We start from the raw sequence: 19,185 nt of genomic DNA on the forward strand, positions 1-19,185 counted from the left end.
AAAGGAACATTGAAAAATGAGACAGAAGCACTAGCATTATAACCAGGAAAACTAACGCAATATTCTCCATGTCTGAATGCATTCTTACTGCGCCTAAATACAATATGCCTGGTAAGTCACTGGTGCCTAAAAAAATGGGTATATGTGAAACACATATTTTTCACATTAATATATAAAGCAGGGGTGTGGAGGTTTATTATTTCCGTTAAAAATAGCCCATGGGGAGGGGGACAAACCCAGGGAAGGGAAGCAGGCAAGAAGAAAACTGCTCAAAGCTAAGGACCCCTTTTCTGCGTAAGTTCGAGACCTCATTGCTTTTAACTCTTTTAAAAATAAATGGGGGGAAACACATATTTAGCATGCACATGGTTTTCCCTCCATGTCTGGTTTGCATTGCTGAAGTAAACAGCTTTCTCCTTGCCCCATGCGTCCTGCTGCTTCGCTTGTAAGGTTGGACTTCACTTGCATTCAGATACATAGATTGATAGATATTCTTTATGATTTTCTGCTTTTACACACTCCCTGACCCATTCCCTCTCACTCTCTCTGGACATAATGAAAACAGCAGAGCTTCAATAATGGTTTCAGATTGTGATTTGTTTGTTTTTAATTCCTCGAGAGAAAAGAGCCAGACAGCAATCCCCGATGTACACTAAGTTTTCAAAATTTCCTTCCTCTCTAATTTGCTCATTTTTCTTTTTGTCCTCAACTTCTTTCATTCCTTAAACTTCCTTCAGCTCACACTTTGGTAAACCTCCATTGCTTTCCCACTCAGTTTCTCTGTAAGCATTTCTATCCCTTCTACTCTAGGCATATTTTCCCTTCCTGCACAATTCTTTCCCCTCATCACCTGGGTCAGCATTAGGGGTCTGCATAGTCAGGCGCTTCCTGAAGGTCTGGGGGCCCAGAAGGACCCACTGCCAACCACTCTGACCTTGCCACCAGGATCCCCACCCACTTGATATCAGTTCTACAGTGCAGAAGCTCCTCTCACCCCATGTGTGTGCTACTTGTTGGCATTTATTATGGGAGCCAAGTCATAAGAAGACTCCGTTCGGATATAGGCACCCACCACATTAGATTCCCCAAATTGCAGCGACCAACATCAGACGTTGCCTCTTGGGGAATTTAACATGGTGGCCAACCACTGTAGCACAGAGCTGAGGACTGGCTCAGTGCCGCCACCAGGCAGTGGCGTAACGTGGGGGGTGCCAGGGGTGCCGGCCGCACCGGGCGCAACATTGGGGGCGCGCGTTTGGCCGGCCCTTCGCAAGACAAAAGTCCATAGGGAAATCTCCGGGACAGCGGGGAAGCGCAGCGCGTCTTCCCCACTGTCCTCAGACCTCCTCCGAAGCCTGGCGGTGGGGCAGAGGGACCTCCTCCTGCCGCCAGGCTTCGGAAGGCTGCTCCGAAGCCTGGCAGTGGGGCGGAGAGACCTTCTCCCCGCGCCAGCCTTCGGATGGCTGTCCTGAAGACTTGTGGTGGGAGCAGTGGCGTAGCGTGGGGGTGCAGGGGGGGCCTGTCGCACCTGTCGCAACATCTGGGGGGGCGCGGAAGAGACTCGAGTGCTAAAATCCACGGGTTAGGGGGCGCAAATTACTTGCCTTGCCCCGGGTGCTGAGAACCCACGCTACGCCACTGCCACCAGGTAATATGTTTGCAGGGAGAAGAGGGCTGAGGTAACTGACCTGACAGCAGGAGACTCTGATGCGGAAACAGCAGCAGCAGGTGGGTGGCTGGGCAGGGCCATATCTATGCCATATTGTTTAAAGCACATGGCTTCCCTCAAATAATCTTTGGAACTACAGTTTGTTAAGGGTGCTGGGAATTGTAGCTCTGTGAGGGGTAATCTTCCATTCTCAGGATTCTTTGGGGAATCCATCTGCTTGAAATGGATGATGTAGAAGATGTGACCCAGGTTGACATCAGACAGGGGCCCATGGGCAGTATCAGCCTAAAGGGCCATTAAAGTCTGTCAGTGGCCCTGCTTATCACTCTTTTATTCCCCACTTTGCCATTCTTTACATCTCCATGCTATTCCTTCCCCCCTCCACATCTTTATTTGACCCAAATCTGCCTTTCTTCTTTTTATTTTCCTGTTTTCAGCTCAGTATGACCCCCTACTTCCTACCCTCACTCAGTTTTAGCCTTTCCCTCTCCCACCTATTCACCTCTTTCCTCATCTCCCCCTTCACACACAGAAGCACCACTTCCCAGAGCAATGAGGTCACACTTCCAGAACCTTCCATTGTCAGGTCTGTAACCAGTGCTTTTTTCTGGGGGGACGCAGGGGTACACATACCCCTAAACATTTTGTGAATCTCTGTACTTTTGTCGATTTACTGTATTTATTTTCCCCAATTTGAACTACAAAATTGTGATTTTCTTGAGTCAAAATGAGAGTACCCCTAAACATTTTTTTTTTATTAGAAAAAAAGCACTGTATGTAACAATGGCAGCCATAAACCTTAGGAAGCATGCTTTTTCCTCACCAATGAGCAATCTTGGTCAGAAGCTGCCTGTTGGAACGGGGGGCTTGTCAATCCCAGCACATCTCAGGGGAAGGTTTCTCCGAAAGGATGGCAGTTGCGGGGAGGGGAATATTTGAACGCACCAATGAAAACAGGATCTCTCACCTCACTGGCATGCCCAGGTAGTACCTCCAACACTTCAAAAGTGAGCAGCCATCTTCTTGTTATTATAGTTCTTCCCCAACTGCTGTATTTCTCTGCTTTGAATCTGGCTGCAATTTCGGTCAATGACAGCCTAATTTGACAGCTATTTGAGCAGCTATTTTTTCTGCAGGTGAAGATGATACAGATGTTTTTTCTCATGAATACACATTGAAAATGATGAATTGAAGCCTGTGCAGTATATAAAAGCATCCGATGAAGAGGGGCCGAAACTTGTTCAGCTGTTTATACTGGACCAAGCTGACTTCTAAGATTAAATGGATTTGGGGCTTTTTGAGTTGCAAATACCAAGATGTATTTGGGTTGTTCCTCCCCTCCCCAATCCACTGCCCCTGTTGATTGGAAGGTCAATATAAGAAAAAAATTGTACTTTTACTAGCAAAATTTTAATAAGATATCCCCAATGTCTACACTAAACAGGGTCACCATAAGGGCACTTAAAAACAACAACCCATAAACCACAAGTTAAAGTATATAGTCTGTGTCTCTTCCTTTGGGTTTGCAAACAGTATTTTAAGCTAAGCAGAGATATAAAGCTGCAGCATTATTAGCTCCTAAACTAGCTTTAAAAACATTGTTCTTACAATTATTCAGTCAAGGGTTAGGTTGTGTTTTTATCATGGTTACTGTACTGACACTCTACATTGTCTTTGTGTGAATAAGCAGCATATAAATTTTGTTAAATAAATAAAATAGTAATCAAAACCTATTAAACAATCTAAAATAGTCATTTAAAAGTACCAATAAAAGCAAACATTAAAACAGGTTACATAAAAGCTTTAAAATATAAACTAGAATCAGTAAATTTAAAAACATTTACTGATTTTTTTAAAAAAAATAAAATTTAAAATTTAAAGTTATAAATAATAATAATATCACATGCTAAAACCGCATGCTAAAATTAAGTTACTGTAAATGGCTATAAGACTTTTGCTTTTAGTACAAAGTGATATACAGTGGTGCCCCGCAAGATGAATGCCTCGCAAGAAGGAAAACTCGCTAGACGAAAGAGTTTTCCGTTTTGGAGGTGCTTTGCAAAACAAATTTGCTATGGGCTTGCTTCGCAAGACGACAATGTCTTGCGAGTTCCTGCTGGTTTTTTTTCCTTTCCCCCCCTTTTTCTAAGCCGCTAAGCCGCTTATCAGCTGATCCGATCAGCAGATAAGCCGCTAAAAGCCGCTAAAAGCCGCTAATAGCTCTAATCTACTAATCCGTCAATGGGCTTGCTTCGCAAGACGAAAAAACTGCTAGACGAAGAGAATCACAGAACGGATTCTTTTCGTCTTGCGAGGCACCACTGTATAAGTTTAATAAGTCAAATACAAAATAAAAAGAATGGTTTGGTCTGGAGAATGTAGGATAGACACACACTTTTCTCCTCTTACAAGATTAGAACCTTGGGAGATTCAGGGCAGAAAAAGAGGACTTCTTCATGCAGCGCTTAATTCAACTTACAGAATTTGCTTCCATGTGATCTGGTGATGGGCACCAACTGAGACAACTTTAAAAGAGGATTAAAATCATGGCGGGCAGGCTGGAATAGCTCAGTTGGTAGAGCAGGAGACTCTTAGAGTTTGAGCCCCACATTGGGCAAAAGATTCCTTGCATTGCGGGGGGCTGGACTAGATGACCCTTGTGGTTCCTTCCAACTCTACAATTCTAGGATTCTACAAATGACTACTAGTCATAATGGCTACACCACTGCCAGGAAAGTACAGCATACATCTGAGAATTACTTGCTGCTGGGCAAAGCAAGCAGGAAAGGAGTATTGTACTCACGTCTTGCTTATAGGCAAGACATCTGGCTGCCCACTGCAGAAGAATGGATTTTGGACTAAAAAGCCCTTTGGTCTGGTTCAGCAGGATGCATAATTTCTTAACTATGGCTAGAAGATTGGGGACAGTTACATCTACACTAAGGAAAACCTAAATTTCATCATTGTGTTTTGCACACCTATATACTTTACTGTCAATACAAATGAAAATGTTTCTGAAATAATTTTTAATGCAATCGTGCAAAAGTTTCAAATTTAGGTTTAAAAAGATTATTTTAAAGCTTGCCATAACATTTCTGTTCTCTGATTATTACATTGGATCTCTTCACCACAACACTAACTCCAGACAGGAAACATTTTGGCTCCTTGTCATTTGGATGCTTGTCTGAGGATGTTTATGGAACTTCTGGAAACCACTTCAGTCCTGGACAGACTATGGTAATGATGCACTGAAATATTGTTTTCAAAGCTGATATAGCTCTTCAAAAAGTCATTAGCAGTTTGCACTTATAATGCGTCTTGTATATTGTAGATTAGATTCACAAAAACAGTACATTATGGTCTCTTTTTGAGGCCTCTCGGGGGAGATGGTTTAAAATTGTCATTTTTATTATGAATTCATTGCTGCTAGGAAACTGCTTACAGAGAACTCTGCTATACCGTGGTACCTCGGGTTAAGTACTTAATTTATTCCGGAGGTCCGTTCTTAACCTGAAACTGTTCTTAACCTGAAGCACCACTTTAGCTAATGTGGCCTCCTGCTGCTGCCGCGAAGCCGGAACACGATTTCTGTTCTCATCCTGAAGCAAAGTTCTTAACCTGAAGCACTATTTCTGGGTTAGTGGGGTCTGTAACCTGAAGCATATGTAAGCTGAAGTGTATGTAACCCGAGGTACCACTGTAGTTATCATTTGTATTCACGAAACATGAAGATGATTGGAGCCATTTTACCATCATGTTTCCACCAACAGTTTGGGCCCCATCTGTACTGTACATGTGAAAACAGTATTACTTTGTGGCTTCCCCAAAGCATGCTGGGAAGTGTAGTTTGTTAAAAAGAGTTGTTAGGAGGCCCTTGTTCCCCTCACAGAGCTGCAATTCCCACAGCTCCCTGGGAAGTGGAACCAAACCCCACCCTACAGATGATATCACATCCATCAGGATGGTGTCAGCTGATTTGACAGATGGGCATGTTTTCAAAAAGTGGCCTTAAGGGTCAAATTGTAACCCCAGTCTGACCCAGACTGGTCTGTGGGTTAAACCGTTTTAAGCATGTTCAGGTTGACTTTTGGGAAGGGGAGTGGATAATCAGGGGCCATGGAATGGAAAGGCTGGAAACCTGAACAGAAGAACTCCACATGAAAATATGTTGTAGCCGAACCTACTTTGTTGATCCCATGTGTAGTTGTTGTGCAAGAAAGGTCTGTTGGCTGCCTTCAGTCTTTTTGATTTTTCATAGCCTGCCCTAATACTTTGTTATTTGTTCATAAAATGTCTGTACCACTTAAATAAAATTGTGTAAGATGGAACAGGGCAGCGTACAAAACACAAAAGGGGGAAAAGGAAGAGCTTGGTTTAACACGTATGCTTTTAAGAGGCATTTAAAGGTCTTTACCATCTCTGCCTCACAGATTACGGTACCTGGGGAAGGGAATTCCAGATGGTGAATGCTATTGCCTGGAAGGTCCACTCCTCCCTTAACACCAAAAGATAATCTACACTGGATGCGACCAGCAGATTCTATATGGAATATCTTCAAGATTAACTTGGTATTTACTTATGGTAGGGTCCCAACAAAACTCAAACATGGCTCAGTAGCTACTAGGCAGCCAGTGCAGCTGATATATTTTTCTCTCTGGGCCACCCATCATAGCACCTGATCTCAATCACCTCTCTGCTTTGTACACAATGTCTCAGCCAGACAGAAGCAATGGTCTCTGCAGCCACCCCCTCCTCGTCACTGTGTGAAGAGCAACAAAGTACCAGTAAAGGGGCCTCGACCTCCGTCTTTGTTCACCTGGTAGAACAAAGTGAAGCTACCATCTGAGTGAAGCTACCACTGAGTGAAGCTACCATCTCTTATAGAATCAAAACATGATGCAAGTCAATATTACAGGCTTTTGAACACTGGATCAGTAGCAAATATGGCCCTGAGTTGTGAAAATAGCAGAAATCATCTGGCATGTGTTAGCCTTTAACTTTGTCTGTTTAAAAATGGCCAGGAAAATACAGTGCAAAATAAAATGGACTAAGGTATTTTGCATGTAGCTTGATTGTTGGCAAGCTGGAGCATGTGCAAAGGAGGGTGATCAAGATGACCCAGGTCTGGAAACCACGCCTTATGAGAGAGCTGGGTATGTTTAGCCAGGGAAAGAGGGGACTGAGAGGAGTTATGAAAGCCATCTTCAAAAGGCTGTCACACGGAGCAAGCTTGTTTTCTCTTCCTCCGGAGGTGTTGGACCTGAACCAATGTCTTCAAGTTACAAGAAAGGAGAGTCCTACTAGGCATTAGAAGAACTTTCTGATGGTTAAGAGCTGTTCAACAGTGGAAGACTCCCTTGGAAGGCAATGGAGGCTTTTAAGCAGAGGTTGAATGGTCATCTATCATGGATGCTTTAGTTGAGATTCCTGCGTTGCAGGGGGTTGGACTAGCAGGGTCCTTTCTGACTTTTGAATTCTATGGTTCTGTGTAACAACAGCTTACTGCCTGAAAACAGAGTGCATCTTACTGAATCCAAGTGCTGCAAAATTGCAACAACACTATTTGAACTCAGTAGTATCACTGGCATGCATGAAACTGCTGAAAAATGCTGGAAGGCGCAACGGTCTTAGGAACTAGTTACCTTCCAAAGATCTGCATAGTCACCTCTGCGAGGCAGGCCAGTCACAGTGTCTTGAGTGTGATGATACAGGTAGAAGGTGCTTAAGACATGGAAGAAACAATTCTCTATTGGTAAATCAAAATCTAACCCTTATGGTACTAGCTAATTGTATACGTAGCACCTCAAAACTGTCCTGGATTTTATGATATTAAAGGCAACTCTGTCTTCAGTGCACATAATCTCTCTCAGTATTGTTGCAATGTGGGTTTTTCAAATAAATTGTGTTTGAAAGCTGGACTATTCACCTACTCCCAGCTGCCCTTTGCTGTTTTCAATGGACAACACAGTTTCAAATCATCTGCAAAAAATCAACCGTAGTCTTAGAGTTTTTGGTACAAAAATGAAATATTCCTGCCAGGTCTTTTTCTGGCTGATACACAAGTCTTGACAAGCAGCCAGATTAACATTACCAGACTACCTCTCTTTAACCCCCAACCTAATTACTATACTTCTAGAGGGAAAAGAATATTTTACTGAAATAACTTATAAAATTCATCCTTTTCCTTTAATCAGAAAAGGGAAGAAATAAGACTGTGGATGAGATAATGAACCTTAAACATTAAACATCATGGACTTTTAACTTGCTTTTGATAAGCTGAATAAACAAACTTTTGCTTTCATGGGATATCCAGGTGCTACTTAGAAGTTTCTTTTTGTAAGTATCAGAAATGTAATGGCTGCCAAACAATCTAAAAAACCTCAAGGGGTAGGGAATAGATTTTGCAAGTTGCCAGAAAAGTAAGGAGAATAACATTTTCCTGTTAGCTTTTTTAAAACTTTCATCCAGTTATGGGGTTCTAGAAACTTACCGCTAGAGCACTTTTCATTGTGCAATTTACACATAACTAGACCTACAGGGTAGTCTTTACAGGACATTGTCACAAACTGTCACCCATACAACATTCCCTAAATTTCAGCCAGTTTCCACCTACCAGTTTCTGGAAACAAAACAAAAACAAAAAAACACCTCTAGTATAAAACGACCCAGAAATGCAATGAATTTTGCCATTCGGGTGTGTTTATTAACCCAGCCAATGTTTACGGAATGGGATAGTAAAGCAGCCCCTAGTTTTCAATAGACAAGTGGCCAGGGAAAGGTCAAGAGTGTATCAGTAGGTCGGCACAAACCATATAATGTTGTTTGGGGGACTGCTGTCTAACCAAGGACTGTTTTCTTGTGAGTTTCTTAATGAAGTTAAAATACATCCTCCCAAAAGTTTGTTAACTTTCAGTAGAAACAGATTTTTATTGACAGTTTACAATACTTTCATAATATTTTTACTTTAAAAAATAGTTTTGGTTGTTTGTAATTAAAAATAAAACCATAGCTTATTAAAGATTCAGAAATTGTGTTGTTTACTCAGTATGCAACTGGCATAGGGGAACAATAACTACACAGACAGATTTTACCTTTTCTGAATAAGTGTTTCCTGGCTCTGAGTGTTCAGGTACTGAACACACTTAATTTGATGTCACAGAAACAAATATTACATGGGGTATACATTCTAAGTCACGGGCCTCCTTGGCCTGTCCCTGGGTGGGGAGCTGGGGCGGCTCCGCTCTCGCTCGCCCGCCCGCCTGCCTGCCTGTGGGGTCCCAGCCAAGGGGCCAGCACTGGGGAGCGGCGACGCCAACCGTGCCAACCCATCACCTGACGGTTGAGGGAAATAAGGGACGAGGGTGGCGCTGTGGTCTAAACCACTGAGGCTCTTAGGCTTGCCAATCAGAAGGTCAGCGGTTCGAATCCCCGCAACAAGGTGAGCTCCCATTGCTTGGTCCCAGCTCCTGCCAACCTAGCAGTTCAAAAGCATGCCAAAAAAGTGCAAGTAGATAAATAGGTACAGCACGGAAATGGCGTTTCCGTGCACTGCTCTGATTTCGGTGTTCCGTTGCGCCAGAAGCAGCTTAGTTATGCTGGTCACATGACGCAGAAAAACTGTCTGCAGACAAATGCCGGCTCCCTTGGCCTGTAAAGCAAGATGAGCAATGCAACCCCAGAGTTGTCTGCAACTGGACTTAACTGTCAGGAGTGCTTTACCGTTACCTTTTTATACATTCTAAGACACACACACCCAAATACACTGAAAATCTCATTGAGGTATGAAATGCACCCCCAAAATTATTACTGTGATTCCCACCAACCCAACCCACCCCCCAAGATTGAATGAAGGCTAAGGGGATGGTCTGATTCTGAACTAGCCTCTGCCCTTGGATCTGCCAAAAGTTACTGAGCTCCACCCCATGGATGCACCAAACCTGGACCCTCAAATGCAGCAGGGCTGGCTTGCCAAATTTTTAGGTAAATGAAGTAATGCATAACTAAGGGGATGGGGCTGTATGACCATTAAGTTCAGAGTTTAAAGTCATCTCAGTGTATGTAAACACTATGCAAAGGATTTCTGCAGATATTCTAACTAACATATATAGGTTGGAAAGCCATTTTTTCCCTATAGAAATGAAAGCGTTTAAAAAGGGGAGGTAGGCTGACATTTAGATACTTTGCTGCAGAAATCAGCCGTCTTAACAAACTGCAAATAATCCTCAAGGTCTCATTTATAGCATTGCTCTGACACCTTCCTTGTCATCATCAGTTGTCTCTCACTTTCAAAACTATCAGGTCAAACATACAAACAAGCAAAACATAGTCACAGCAAAAAAAATATAGCCCTTTCAGTTATGTGAGAGGCTCCTGACCTAATTAAAGTTAAATCATTTAGGCCTTTTTAATCAACTTAATGAACCACAGTTCTGGAGTGGAAAAATAAGTATATACTGCAAACCTGGTTTATTGGGGCTCTTCCACAGTTCCGGTTGTCCTGTGATCTCTAGGCATGAGTCTGAGAGGTTTTTCTTTCATCCCACTGCTTTGTCTGGGATAACCTGCTGTTTACCACTGAATCGAAACAAACATCAGTCAGGTTTTCTGTGGATTGATGTTTGTTCTGATTCAATGATACATAGCAGGTTTTCCCAAAGAAGGCAGCAGGACAAAAAAACCCCAAAACTTCAGACCCGTGCCTAGAAACCACAGGACAAACAGGAATATTGCAGTCTAGGTTATATTAGCTTCCATATTCAGAGGCAGCGTGTCGCAAAAAGGGAAGGTTATTGCCCTCATACCCTGGTTTCATCTAGCTAGGCACTGTGGGAAGCAGGATCCTGGATGTTTAATATGAGTCAGCAGGGTTCTTAATATGAGTAACACCACACACACACACACACACACACACACACGAAAATGTAACTTCCATGTTTTGGGTAGGCTTAACTAGGAGTTTTGGGGGCAGGGATTTGGTTGTTTGGATATTAATGCAAACCTAACAAGCACTTTCCAAAACAGTGTGCAAACCAAAACTTAGCTATCCTTCAAAATCTTCACTTCTCTGAATTTTGTGGATCACATAGAATCCACGCAATGTTCATGTTAGACCGTACATCTGTAGACCTATTCATTAGGTAGTTAATGCATATACTGTATATAATTCCTGATTTCTTGAAAGATGAAGTTTGTGTGCTTCCATTCACTCAAGTGCCTAAACAAGTCTGTTATGAAATATTGGCAATTATTAAAAGTACTTTTGGCCCAAAGTAGTAAAAGTCTGGAGAGATGGAGAGAAACAATAAAGTACCCAATCTAAGCTTTAAGTAGTTACTGTCAATATGAAACCAAAAATATTTCTTCTAATCTAAGTAGCCAAAGGGGAAACACTTCCAAAAAGCATTAGGAAAAATATAGGTAGAAAACTTGCTAAAAAGTTTTAAAATCACAACTCACCTCTGTATCCTGCAGGATATATACAAAACTCTGTATCCTGCATATAGATTTTCTTCTGATGGCAGCAATTAGAATAGATGATAGATGATGGTAGATAGATAATAGATAGATAGATGCTATAGTTTGTGTATATATCTATAGTTTATATAACATATAGCTATAGATACATATATATACACATACCCCAGCTATAATCAGTTTAGAAAGTGCAGGCAGGGTTTTGAAGACTGTCTTTGAATGGCAAGAGAGATCATGACAGTAATTTATGGATCGTAAAAGAAAACTCCACCCATTTGGGTTAGCTCTGTGTGTGTGTGTGTATTTAGTTCATAATTTGAAAGAAAGAACACTGCTCACCTTGAATAAACCTCAAGCCTTATTTGAAAAATAATACATTCTAACTGCAGTTGGTATGTTCAAATATGCCACTGGAGGCAACCATTTTTACAGTGACATAATTCTGTGTCATTAACAATCTGGAAACTATCTTCAGACGGACTACATGAATACGTGTCTAGCTTGACTTAATATGACTCATTGCCTTAGCAGGCTAACATTTCTTTAAATTGTTTTGTTGTGGAATTCTAATATTTAATTTCATCATTCTGTCTGACATTCAAAGTCAAAACATTTGAAATCTGACAAATCTGTTACATTCTGCCAAACACAGTTATTCTGCAAATATTATATTCAGGTATTACTGCTAACAAGAGATGCTCCATACTGAATAAAAATATCTTCAAGATATTTGTCATACTTGAGAGAGAACAGGCCTCCAGTTTTGGAAAAAGGTCCATATTATAGATTCATAAATGCTTTCATTTAATCCCATAAACTTTTTATATATGTACGAATAAAATTTTATGTAAATGTGGGTTGTGATCCTCTGGAGCAGTCAAGTACATCATTTCCTGTTTGCCTAGAGTGAACATGCATGGGGAATGCTGGTCCAGCCAGTTGAACTTCCTGTTACACCTGGCTGGAGCATCCTTCCTTTTGCATGTGACTAATAGGTGGGTGTGACCTTTCCAGACCTAGTAAAAGGCCAAGTCACATAGCCACGCCTCCCTTCCTTTCTTTTTTGTCCTGCCTGCTTCCTGATTCAACTGGACTGCACTGCTGACTGTTAGCCAGCAGTCCCTAGGTTATATCCCATATGGGGTAAACCTGTTTGTACATATTTGTAACTTTAAGCCTAAAGTCTGCCTTCAGGGATCACGCTGTGCTCTGCAGTTCGTGAGTAAAACTTCTTTTTGTTACTCATGAATAAGACTACTGTGTCTTTATTCTCTTAGGAGGGATCAAAGGGGTCTTGCCAGGAATAACAGAACATATCTCAATCTGGGCAAGCCAGACTGAATTGCTTATTATCTATTCTAAAGAGACTCACACAAGTCTGCAACCAGCTTACTGCTGTGTAAAAGGGGGAATGCATTCTGCTGTATAAAGAAACTTACTAGCACAAGTTAGGAAGGATAATATTAATCAATATATCCTCTCCTGTTGCCCACAACATTCCCACAATAAAAAAGATTCTTGATGCATAATAGCTTTGAAAAGGGTTCAGGAAAGTTGGTACAAAAATACAGCATCTAGGCTGCTGGCAGGAACTTAATTGTTTGCTCATATAACAATATTATACAAACTTCATTAGTTTGCAAATTGTTTCCAGGCCCACTTCAAAGTGCTGGTTATCACCATTGTATTCCTAAATAGGTTGGGATGTAGATAGCTAAATGCCAGCCTCGTCTTACTGAATATGCATTTACCTATATAAATGCTTCAGTCCTCAGGGGAAGGCTTGCCCGCTTTTCAACTGCTGTCTGAGATGAGGCTGGTTGTGCAAAGAACAGTTCCTTCTTAGTGGTGGTATCACCCAAGCTTTGGACTTTTCTGCTCCAGAAGACTTGCCAGATTCCCCTTCTTTCTGCTTTCAGCCAGCATATACCAGTAAATACAATACTATATAAATACAAGTTTTATTAGGGCTTTCTACAATATATTAATATCTCTTTGCTAATTTATTGCTTCTGCCACAGTTTGAGTGATCTTTTTATGCTGTATTGAAATTGTTTCTATAATATTTGTTAACAGCCTTGATGGTCTGTCAACAACAAAAATGAGGGAAAAATTTTTTTAAGAAATATTTTAACCCACTCTTCATTGTGGAGCAAACCTAGTAGTTTCTCAATTAAAACAAAAAAATCTCAACACACACACATGTATATTTAAGCAAAACAAAAATACCACAAAAATTGCAAGTGGTGAAATCTTTCAAAGATAAACATATTTGGTACTGTATTATGCAATCTGAAAACTATGATAAGGAGCAAACAGTAGCTTTCCCACTCAACATCTCTAACCACATATCCAGACAAGCATCCAAACACAAGAAAAATGGCAGAAAATCTTACCACTTGGTAAAGTCCCTATTGTCTCCCACACTTTCAAATATGTCACAAGGGAAAATGAATGCATATTTGCATGAGTATAGGAAACCAAGTCATCATGTGGTAGAAAAATGAAGCACATGGTAAGCAGGACATCAGATTTCAGCTTGTTTCAATCACTTTTACATTAAGGAAGTCTGCTAAGCAAAACCAGCTCCCATTTTGAAATGAGCCCAGACAAAATGCCCTCCAGGTGGGCACTCTCCTTCTCTGGTGACCTTACCTGCTGATGGCAGTTCTGCAGTCTGTGCCATGCTGCCACCCACCATTTATTTATTTTTGTAATGCTCTCAGTGCAGCCTTGCTCTGGGGTAGAGAGTCTCCACCCATTGTGGTGATTGTGGCAGATCCAGGTTCAAAGACTCAGATCTGTAGATATCATCATTAGAAACATGTTTGCTGGCTGGTGCTGATTTTTTTTAACCTTATTTGTTTTATATATCACCTTCTTCCTAGTGTAGAACCCAAGGTGATTCACAACATACCTTGAAAACAGATACAGCTTTTTTAAAGTACCAGTTAGTTATAAATATCAAAAACAATTAAACAAGTTACCATATTAAAAAACAATACTGAATTAAAACAACTTAAAACCTTTAAGAATGCAATAAGAGAAGAAAATATCCACCATTAAGAAACCCTGCCACAAAAGCCAGTTGGTGGCTAAAGGCCTCTAGTAATTCTGGTGACTGAGCGCTGCTTTTTTATTTGCAAAAATATCCAAGTTCACAAGTAAATAATAGTTCTGAGCCCATCACACACACACACACACACACACACTCACACAGCAATTATTACCTATTTGACCTTGTGGGAATATATATTAGAAATCTGAATACAATGAAATCTGTCTTTCCAACTTTACAGTATTAGAACAATATTTCATCCTCTCCCCCTTCTTACCACATACCTTTCACTGTGCTTGGCAGCACAGCCATTTACGAACAGCCCTGCATCTGCAAATACTATTAGTTTAGAAATTTTTTCCTGCACTATGTTGTTATAAAACTCATTTTTGGCCCCATTTCTTGGTATTTTTTTTCATGTTACAGGACATTTTCCCCCATTTTCTTTTCCCTGCATAATGACAGTTTTAAATTCAGCTATTTTGGCCATATATATATAAGTAGTTTTCCCGAGGCCAAATAAAATGTCAGCCTAAAGCAGGTCTTGAACTACAACCATGAGCTTCTGTAGTTCATTATACTGTTAAGTGGAGCTGCTGAGGCAGACGGAGATGTGTTAACTGAAAGCCCTGTTGTTTCATTGAACTAAGCTGTTTGACTAACCTCACCCACAGCTCTGGTGATCAGGCAGTGGCCACTTGGCTTGTGATAAAAACCATCAAAACTAAACTTGTTCGAACAGGACTGGGGAGACCCGGGTACAAAACCCAGCTTGGCCATGTAGCTCACTGGCTAACCTTGGCCAGTCTGTCTTTCAACCTCTACATCACAGGGCTGTGGCAAGGATAAAAATGGCAAAGGGAATTATGTACACCAACTTGATTGAGCTCCTTGGAGGAAATGTGGGGTATTAATATAAGTAACATAAAAAATCCATTATAGCTGCTGCCTTCTGCCTGATATTTCCATTTTCTTAATCTACTCCTGCTGGCTTCTAGTGTGCTCATCTTCCTCCACCACCTCTTCAGCCCTTTCAATCAAGTCCTAGTCAGAGAATTGTAGAATTGTAGAGTTAGTCCAAGCCCCTGCAACACAGCAATCATAGCTAAAGAATCCCTGAGAGATGGCCGTCCAACCTCTGTTGAAAAACTTCCAATGAAGAAGAGTCTACTTGACTGTTGAACCACTGTTACCATCAGTCATTGGGCCTAGCTGTCCCTTTTGCCTTGCCCTATTATGTGATTGAACTGATAGTCAGACTCATAAATGGCAGTCACTTGGCATTCCCCAATGGTGTTGCTGTAGATCCTTTTGGTTGGACGGGTCCTACAGTACACAAACTGTGGCCAGAACGAAGGCATGTGTGATCAGAATTCTCTTTAGGCACTCATAGGCAAACTACCCATTACCTCACATAAGTAGAGGGGGGCGAGGGCATTTGTAGGAGAGAATCAGTACCTAGTGGTGAGGTGAAGTGGTGAGGCCTGATAAAATAAAGCATTCTCAAAAAATTCAAATGTGCAATTGCTGATCTTCTCACAAAAATATCTAATGACCATATCCATGTTTAGCTGTCTTTTCATAAACAAAAATGTTCATTACTTTAGACTTCCCTTATTGAGATTCCACTCTCTCCATTCTCAAGGAAAAGTACTCTCCCCCCGCAACACACACATTTATTCCACATATGTGCAAATTAGTTCTTTTAAATAATGGTTTCTATTTAGAAAAAGGAAGAAGTGGTATAGTGTCCTGTGATGTTTGATATATGATAATCCAAAGTATTTCAATATTATATTACTAAATAAATTCATCACCTATGGTGTAAAAGAAAAGAAATCTAATAGTATACAAAAGGTCACCCTCTTAACTAGTGGCCATCTGAAGAACACATAAGCCACTGAAGTGGTTGCTATTCACTCGGTAGGCTATATAATGACAGTTTTGTCTGTGACCAACACTATTTTCAAAGTAGTCTCTTTCAAATAATATTTGAGCTTGATTCTCTTCCATGCAAATGTTAAAGCACCAGAGAATGTGTACCTCATCCTATGCATTAATACTAATTTTCTCTCTCTTCTCTCAAGGTTTCTTTCTTTCTGTCTCAAAGTCTATGCGAAAAGCAGAAGATGATATGCTGCTCAGTACATTCACACTTGGAAAAGTAATACAGAATGGAGGCAAAGCTGAAAAGGCACGGCCCGCATCTTCTCTTGAGCATTATAAAATGGAGGACAACAGTTTTCTGGATGAAGAGGAAGATGGAGCCCCCAAGTTCTCTGTGAGTTTCATCTTTTGAGCTAATATGGTTTTTTAATACATTATTATAAATTATATGAAACAATATAATCATTCGCCTTACAAACTCTTAAGAATTCCTGAATAGTTAAAAACTGATAAATATAATCAATCCTTAATCAGTTACAACTCTATTAGTTTAATCCAATTAGATTAACTAGATTGCTTTGAATAGATTTTTTAAAAAAATCAAAATAATTAACTGGAAGTATTCTTCTGGGCTTTTCTCTGCTTGTGACCCAGTACTATATTTAACTTTGCCAATTTAATCATTTTCCATCAATTTCTCAATTCTGTATGGCTGAGGCTTCTTCCTTTATTCAGTTCTGAGCAATGAGAACTTTAGCATTACCAACAAAGACTAAGTTATCTGACTTCAATTACGTTTACAGAACCTAGTAAAATTACAATACAATCTGCTTAAATCTCTACTTGTTGTAACCTCAATTTTCCTTAATATTAACTTGCAAAATTTCTGTATCACTGGGCAGTCCCAACATATCTGCTTTATGCTATTTAAAACTCCAGCATCCAGCTTTCTTTTCAACCTCATTCTCTTTATTCATTTATTTTTAAAAAAATTATAAACTGCTCACCCACTTGAAAAAATGGCATCCTCCAAAGAGGCTTTCTTTAAGGAGCTGCAATCCACTTCATGTTCTGGAAATGGCTCATCAGGTCTACTGAGATCACTACACTTTGCATTCTGGCCATTAATATGTTTTTTTCTTTAACATCTAACATTACATTTTTTTAAAAATACAGAATATAAATCCTAAACACCATGCCATAAGTCATGGCCAACCCATGAACCTAGATATTAAGCAACTTCCTTATTTTGCACTGGAGGGATCTATGACTTTTCCATCTGATGCTGAAGTTCAGAACATTCAATCTGTACAACAAAGGAGAGAGACTGAAGATGATGAGAACTCAGCTAAATTACCTATTGGAAGAAGAGATTTTGACAGTAAGTATGACTTTCAGGTTATTTCAAGCAAGTAAAACAGCTGGATTATTGCAGCATATTAAGGTATCAACTACTGAGACAAACACTTGGACTGGAGTAATTTCCTTTAAAAAATTTATTAAATAAATTGATTTTAAGATTATTAGCTTAGTGAAAGTATGTAAGAAAGTATGTAAGATGAAGATGTTCTTAAACCCAATAAATAAATGTTATGTCTGTTAACTATTTATCTACACAAAAATATCAATATTTATTGGATGTTTTATGCAGTGCTCAGATGCATGCTGGGAAGAGTCTACCGACCTTGTTGGCAAGTCTAACAACTGCTGAAGTACATCATTTGGAAGAGATGAAACCATGTTCTTGACAATTCAGTAAAGAAGTAGTTGTGGTTTAAGTATTGTTTTGTGTTTGTATTGATCCTAAATATTTGTACATCAAAATACCACATGATTACAGTATACAAATGTAAAAGATTACAGTGCATTATTAAAACTGGGAATTCCGCAAAGCTTGTTGATCCATTTGTCCAAATACTGAATACATATCAATATTTATAATCACAAGGAATATGTTACTGTAGCGTATGCATTTTTTCTTTCAAACCTCAAACGAGTCAATAATTGTTTGCATAACAATCACAGTAAGAGCATTTATAATCTAAAGAAATGAGTTAGCTTTGCTTGACCAACAATCAGTTTATTTTTGGCTATAATCTTGTTGCATTTTCCAGCCCTCTTTATATTGCTGTCCAAACTATTCTGGCATTTCACTACAGTTTTTGGTCTCTTACTGTGTATGTGTTGAAGTGATTCGTTTTCATTACTGCATATGACATTTTCACTAGTCCTGTCCACCTGCTTCCTCTTTGAGCTCTTGTTTCTTGGCTGGCAACTTAGTTTTCCTATTTCTTTACTTTTACTTCCATTCTGATGAACATTTCCAGAACTAGTTCCAAGTGCAGCACTTTCAAGTTGTGAATGTAGGCATTCTGCTGGTTAAGAGAACACAACATTTTCATAAGAAAAAAAAAAGCAAGATAATATTATTTGAGTAATTTTTTTCTGCTAGTTACTTAAATCCACATCATTATTTTTACACAGATTACTTTCTTATAAAAATAATTAGCCCAACCCAAATTAGCAGAGTTAATCCACTACAAGCCAAACATGATATAGGATTGTAGCAATGATTTAGGGGGGGAAATCAGAAATTGCTATAGGAAATGGACACACAGAGGCCTGAAAACAGGAGGAAAGTTCATCTTTAAAAAGTAAAACATACACAGCAAAATGCAACTATTTGTTGATGTAAAAGAATTAAATCAACAGTTTAAACACCTTTATTTTCATCTATTTACCATGGCGATACACAGGTTATAATGTGAAGTTTAAATAACTTTTCAAGAATATTTAGAGTATCACTTTTGACAGAGGTCAATTCACACAAGGTACTTTTTACACATCAGAAATCTGTGTACTGAGTTATGCACCTGGGTGGACAAAGATAAAAGGCGCATCTGGTGACCGCAAATATAGTAGCAGCAATTTATAAGATCACATTGCACTTATTCTAGCTGTTGCAGCAACAGGATTTGCTGCAAACTGTATCCATGACTGCATTATATGGCCCTTGTGATATTCCAATTACTTGCTTGTAGAAGCAAGTATAGAAGAAATACAGCCCAAAGGCAACAAAAAAACAACACTCAAAAGC

At 39.8% G+C, this 19,185-nt stretch overlaps 2 protein-coding genes and 1 long non-coding RNA gene across 6 annotated transcripts in view; 1 reads left to right on the plus strand and 2 right to left on the minus strand.

The window, feature by feature from the left end:
* LOC309542119 overlaps window positions 1-2,569 on the minus strand; it is an 87,934-nt gene extending 85,365 nt beyond the window's left edge. Inside the window, exon 1 of the long non-coding RNA XR_014224094.1 lies at window positions 2,493-2,569. This is a non-coding gene — a long non-coding RNA (uncharacterized lncRNA). The remainder of the gene's footprint in view (window positions 1-2,492) is intronic.
* A 40-nt stretch (window positions 2,570-2,609) lies between these two features.
* PMCH (pro-melanin concentrating hormone) lies at window positions 2,610-17,980 on the plus strand. 2 transcript variants are annotated; one of them, XM_082240666.1, is made up of 4 exons: window positions 2,610-2,653; window positions 16,289-16,482; window positions 17,265-17,469; window positions 17,740-17,980. In XM_082240666.1, the coding sequence occupies exons 1-4, from the start codon at window positions 2,617-2,619 to the stop codon at window positions 17,787-17,789; spliced, it is 486 nt and encodes a 161-aa protein (XP_082096792.1). In that variant the 5' UTR covers window positions 2,610-2,616; the 3' UTR covers window positions 17,790-17,980. The 2 variants fall into 2 exon arrangements, with proteins under 2 accessions (XP_082096792.1, XP_082096791.1); XM_082240665.1 differs by lacking the exon at window positions 2,610-2,653 and having other exon boundaries at window positions 15,372-16,482.
* The window catches only part of PARPBP (PARP1 binding protein), a 28,691-nt gene continuing 27,373 nt past the window's right edge, over window positions 17,868-19,185 (minus strand). For 2 of the 3 annotated variants that reach the window (XM_082240535.1, XM_082240537.1), the window contains exon 11: window positions 17,868-18,463. In XM_082240535.1, the coding sequence (XP_082096661.1) occupies window positions 18,123-18,463 (341 nt within the window). In that variant the 3' untranslated portion in view covers window positions 17,868-18,122. The remainder of the gene's footprint in view (window positions 18,464-19,185) is intronic. The other variant, XM_082240536.1, reaches the window with a different exon arrangement.

Source organism: Podarcis vaucheri, assembly GCF_965113315.1.
Source record: "Podarcis vaucheri genome assembly, chromosome: 10".
Classification (NCBI taxonomy): domain Eukaryota; kingdom Metazoa; phylum Chordata; class Lepidosauria; order Squamata; family Lacertidae; genus Podarcis; species Podarcis vaucheri.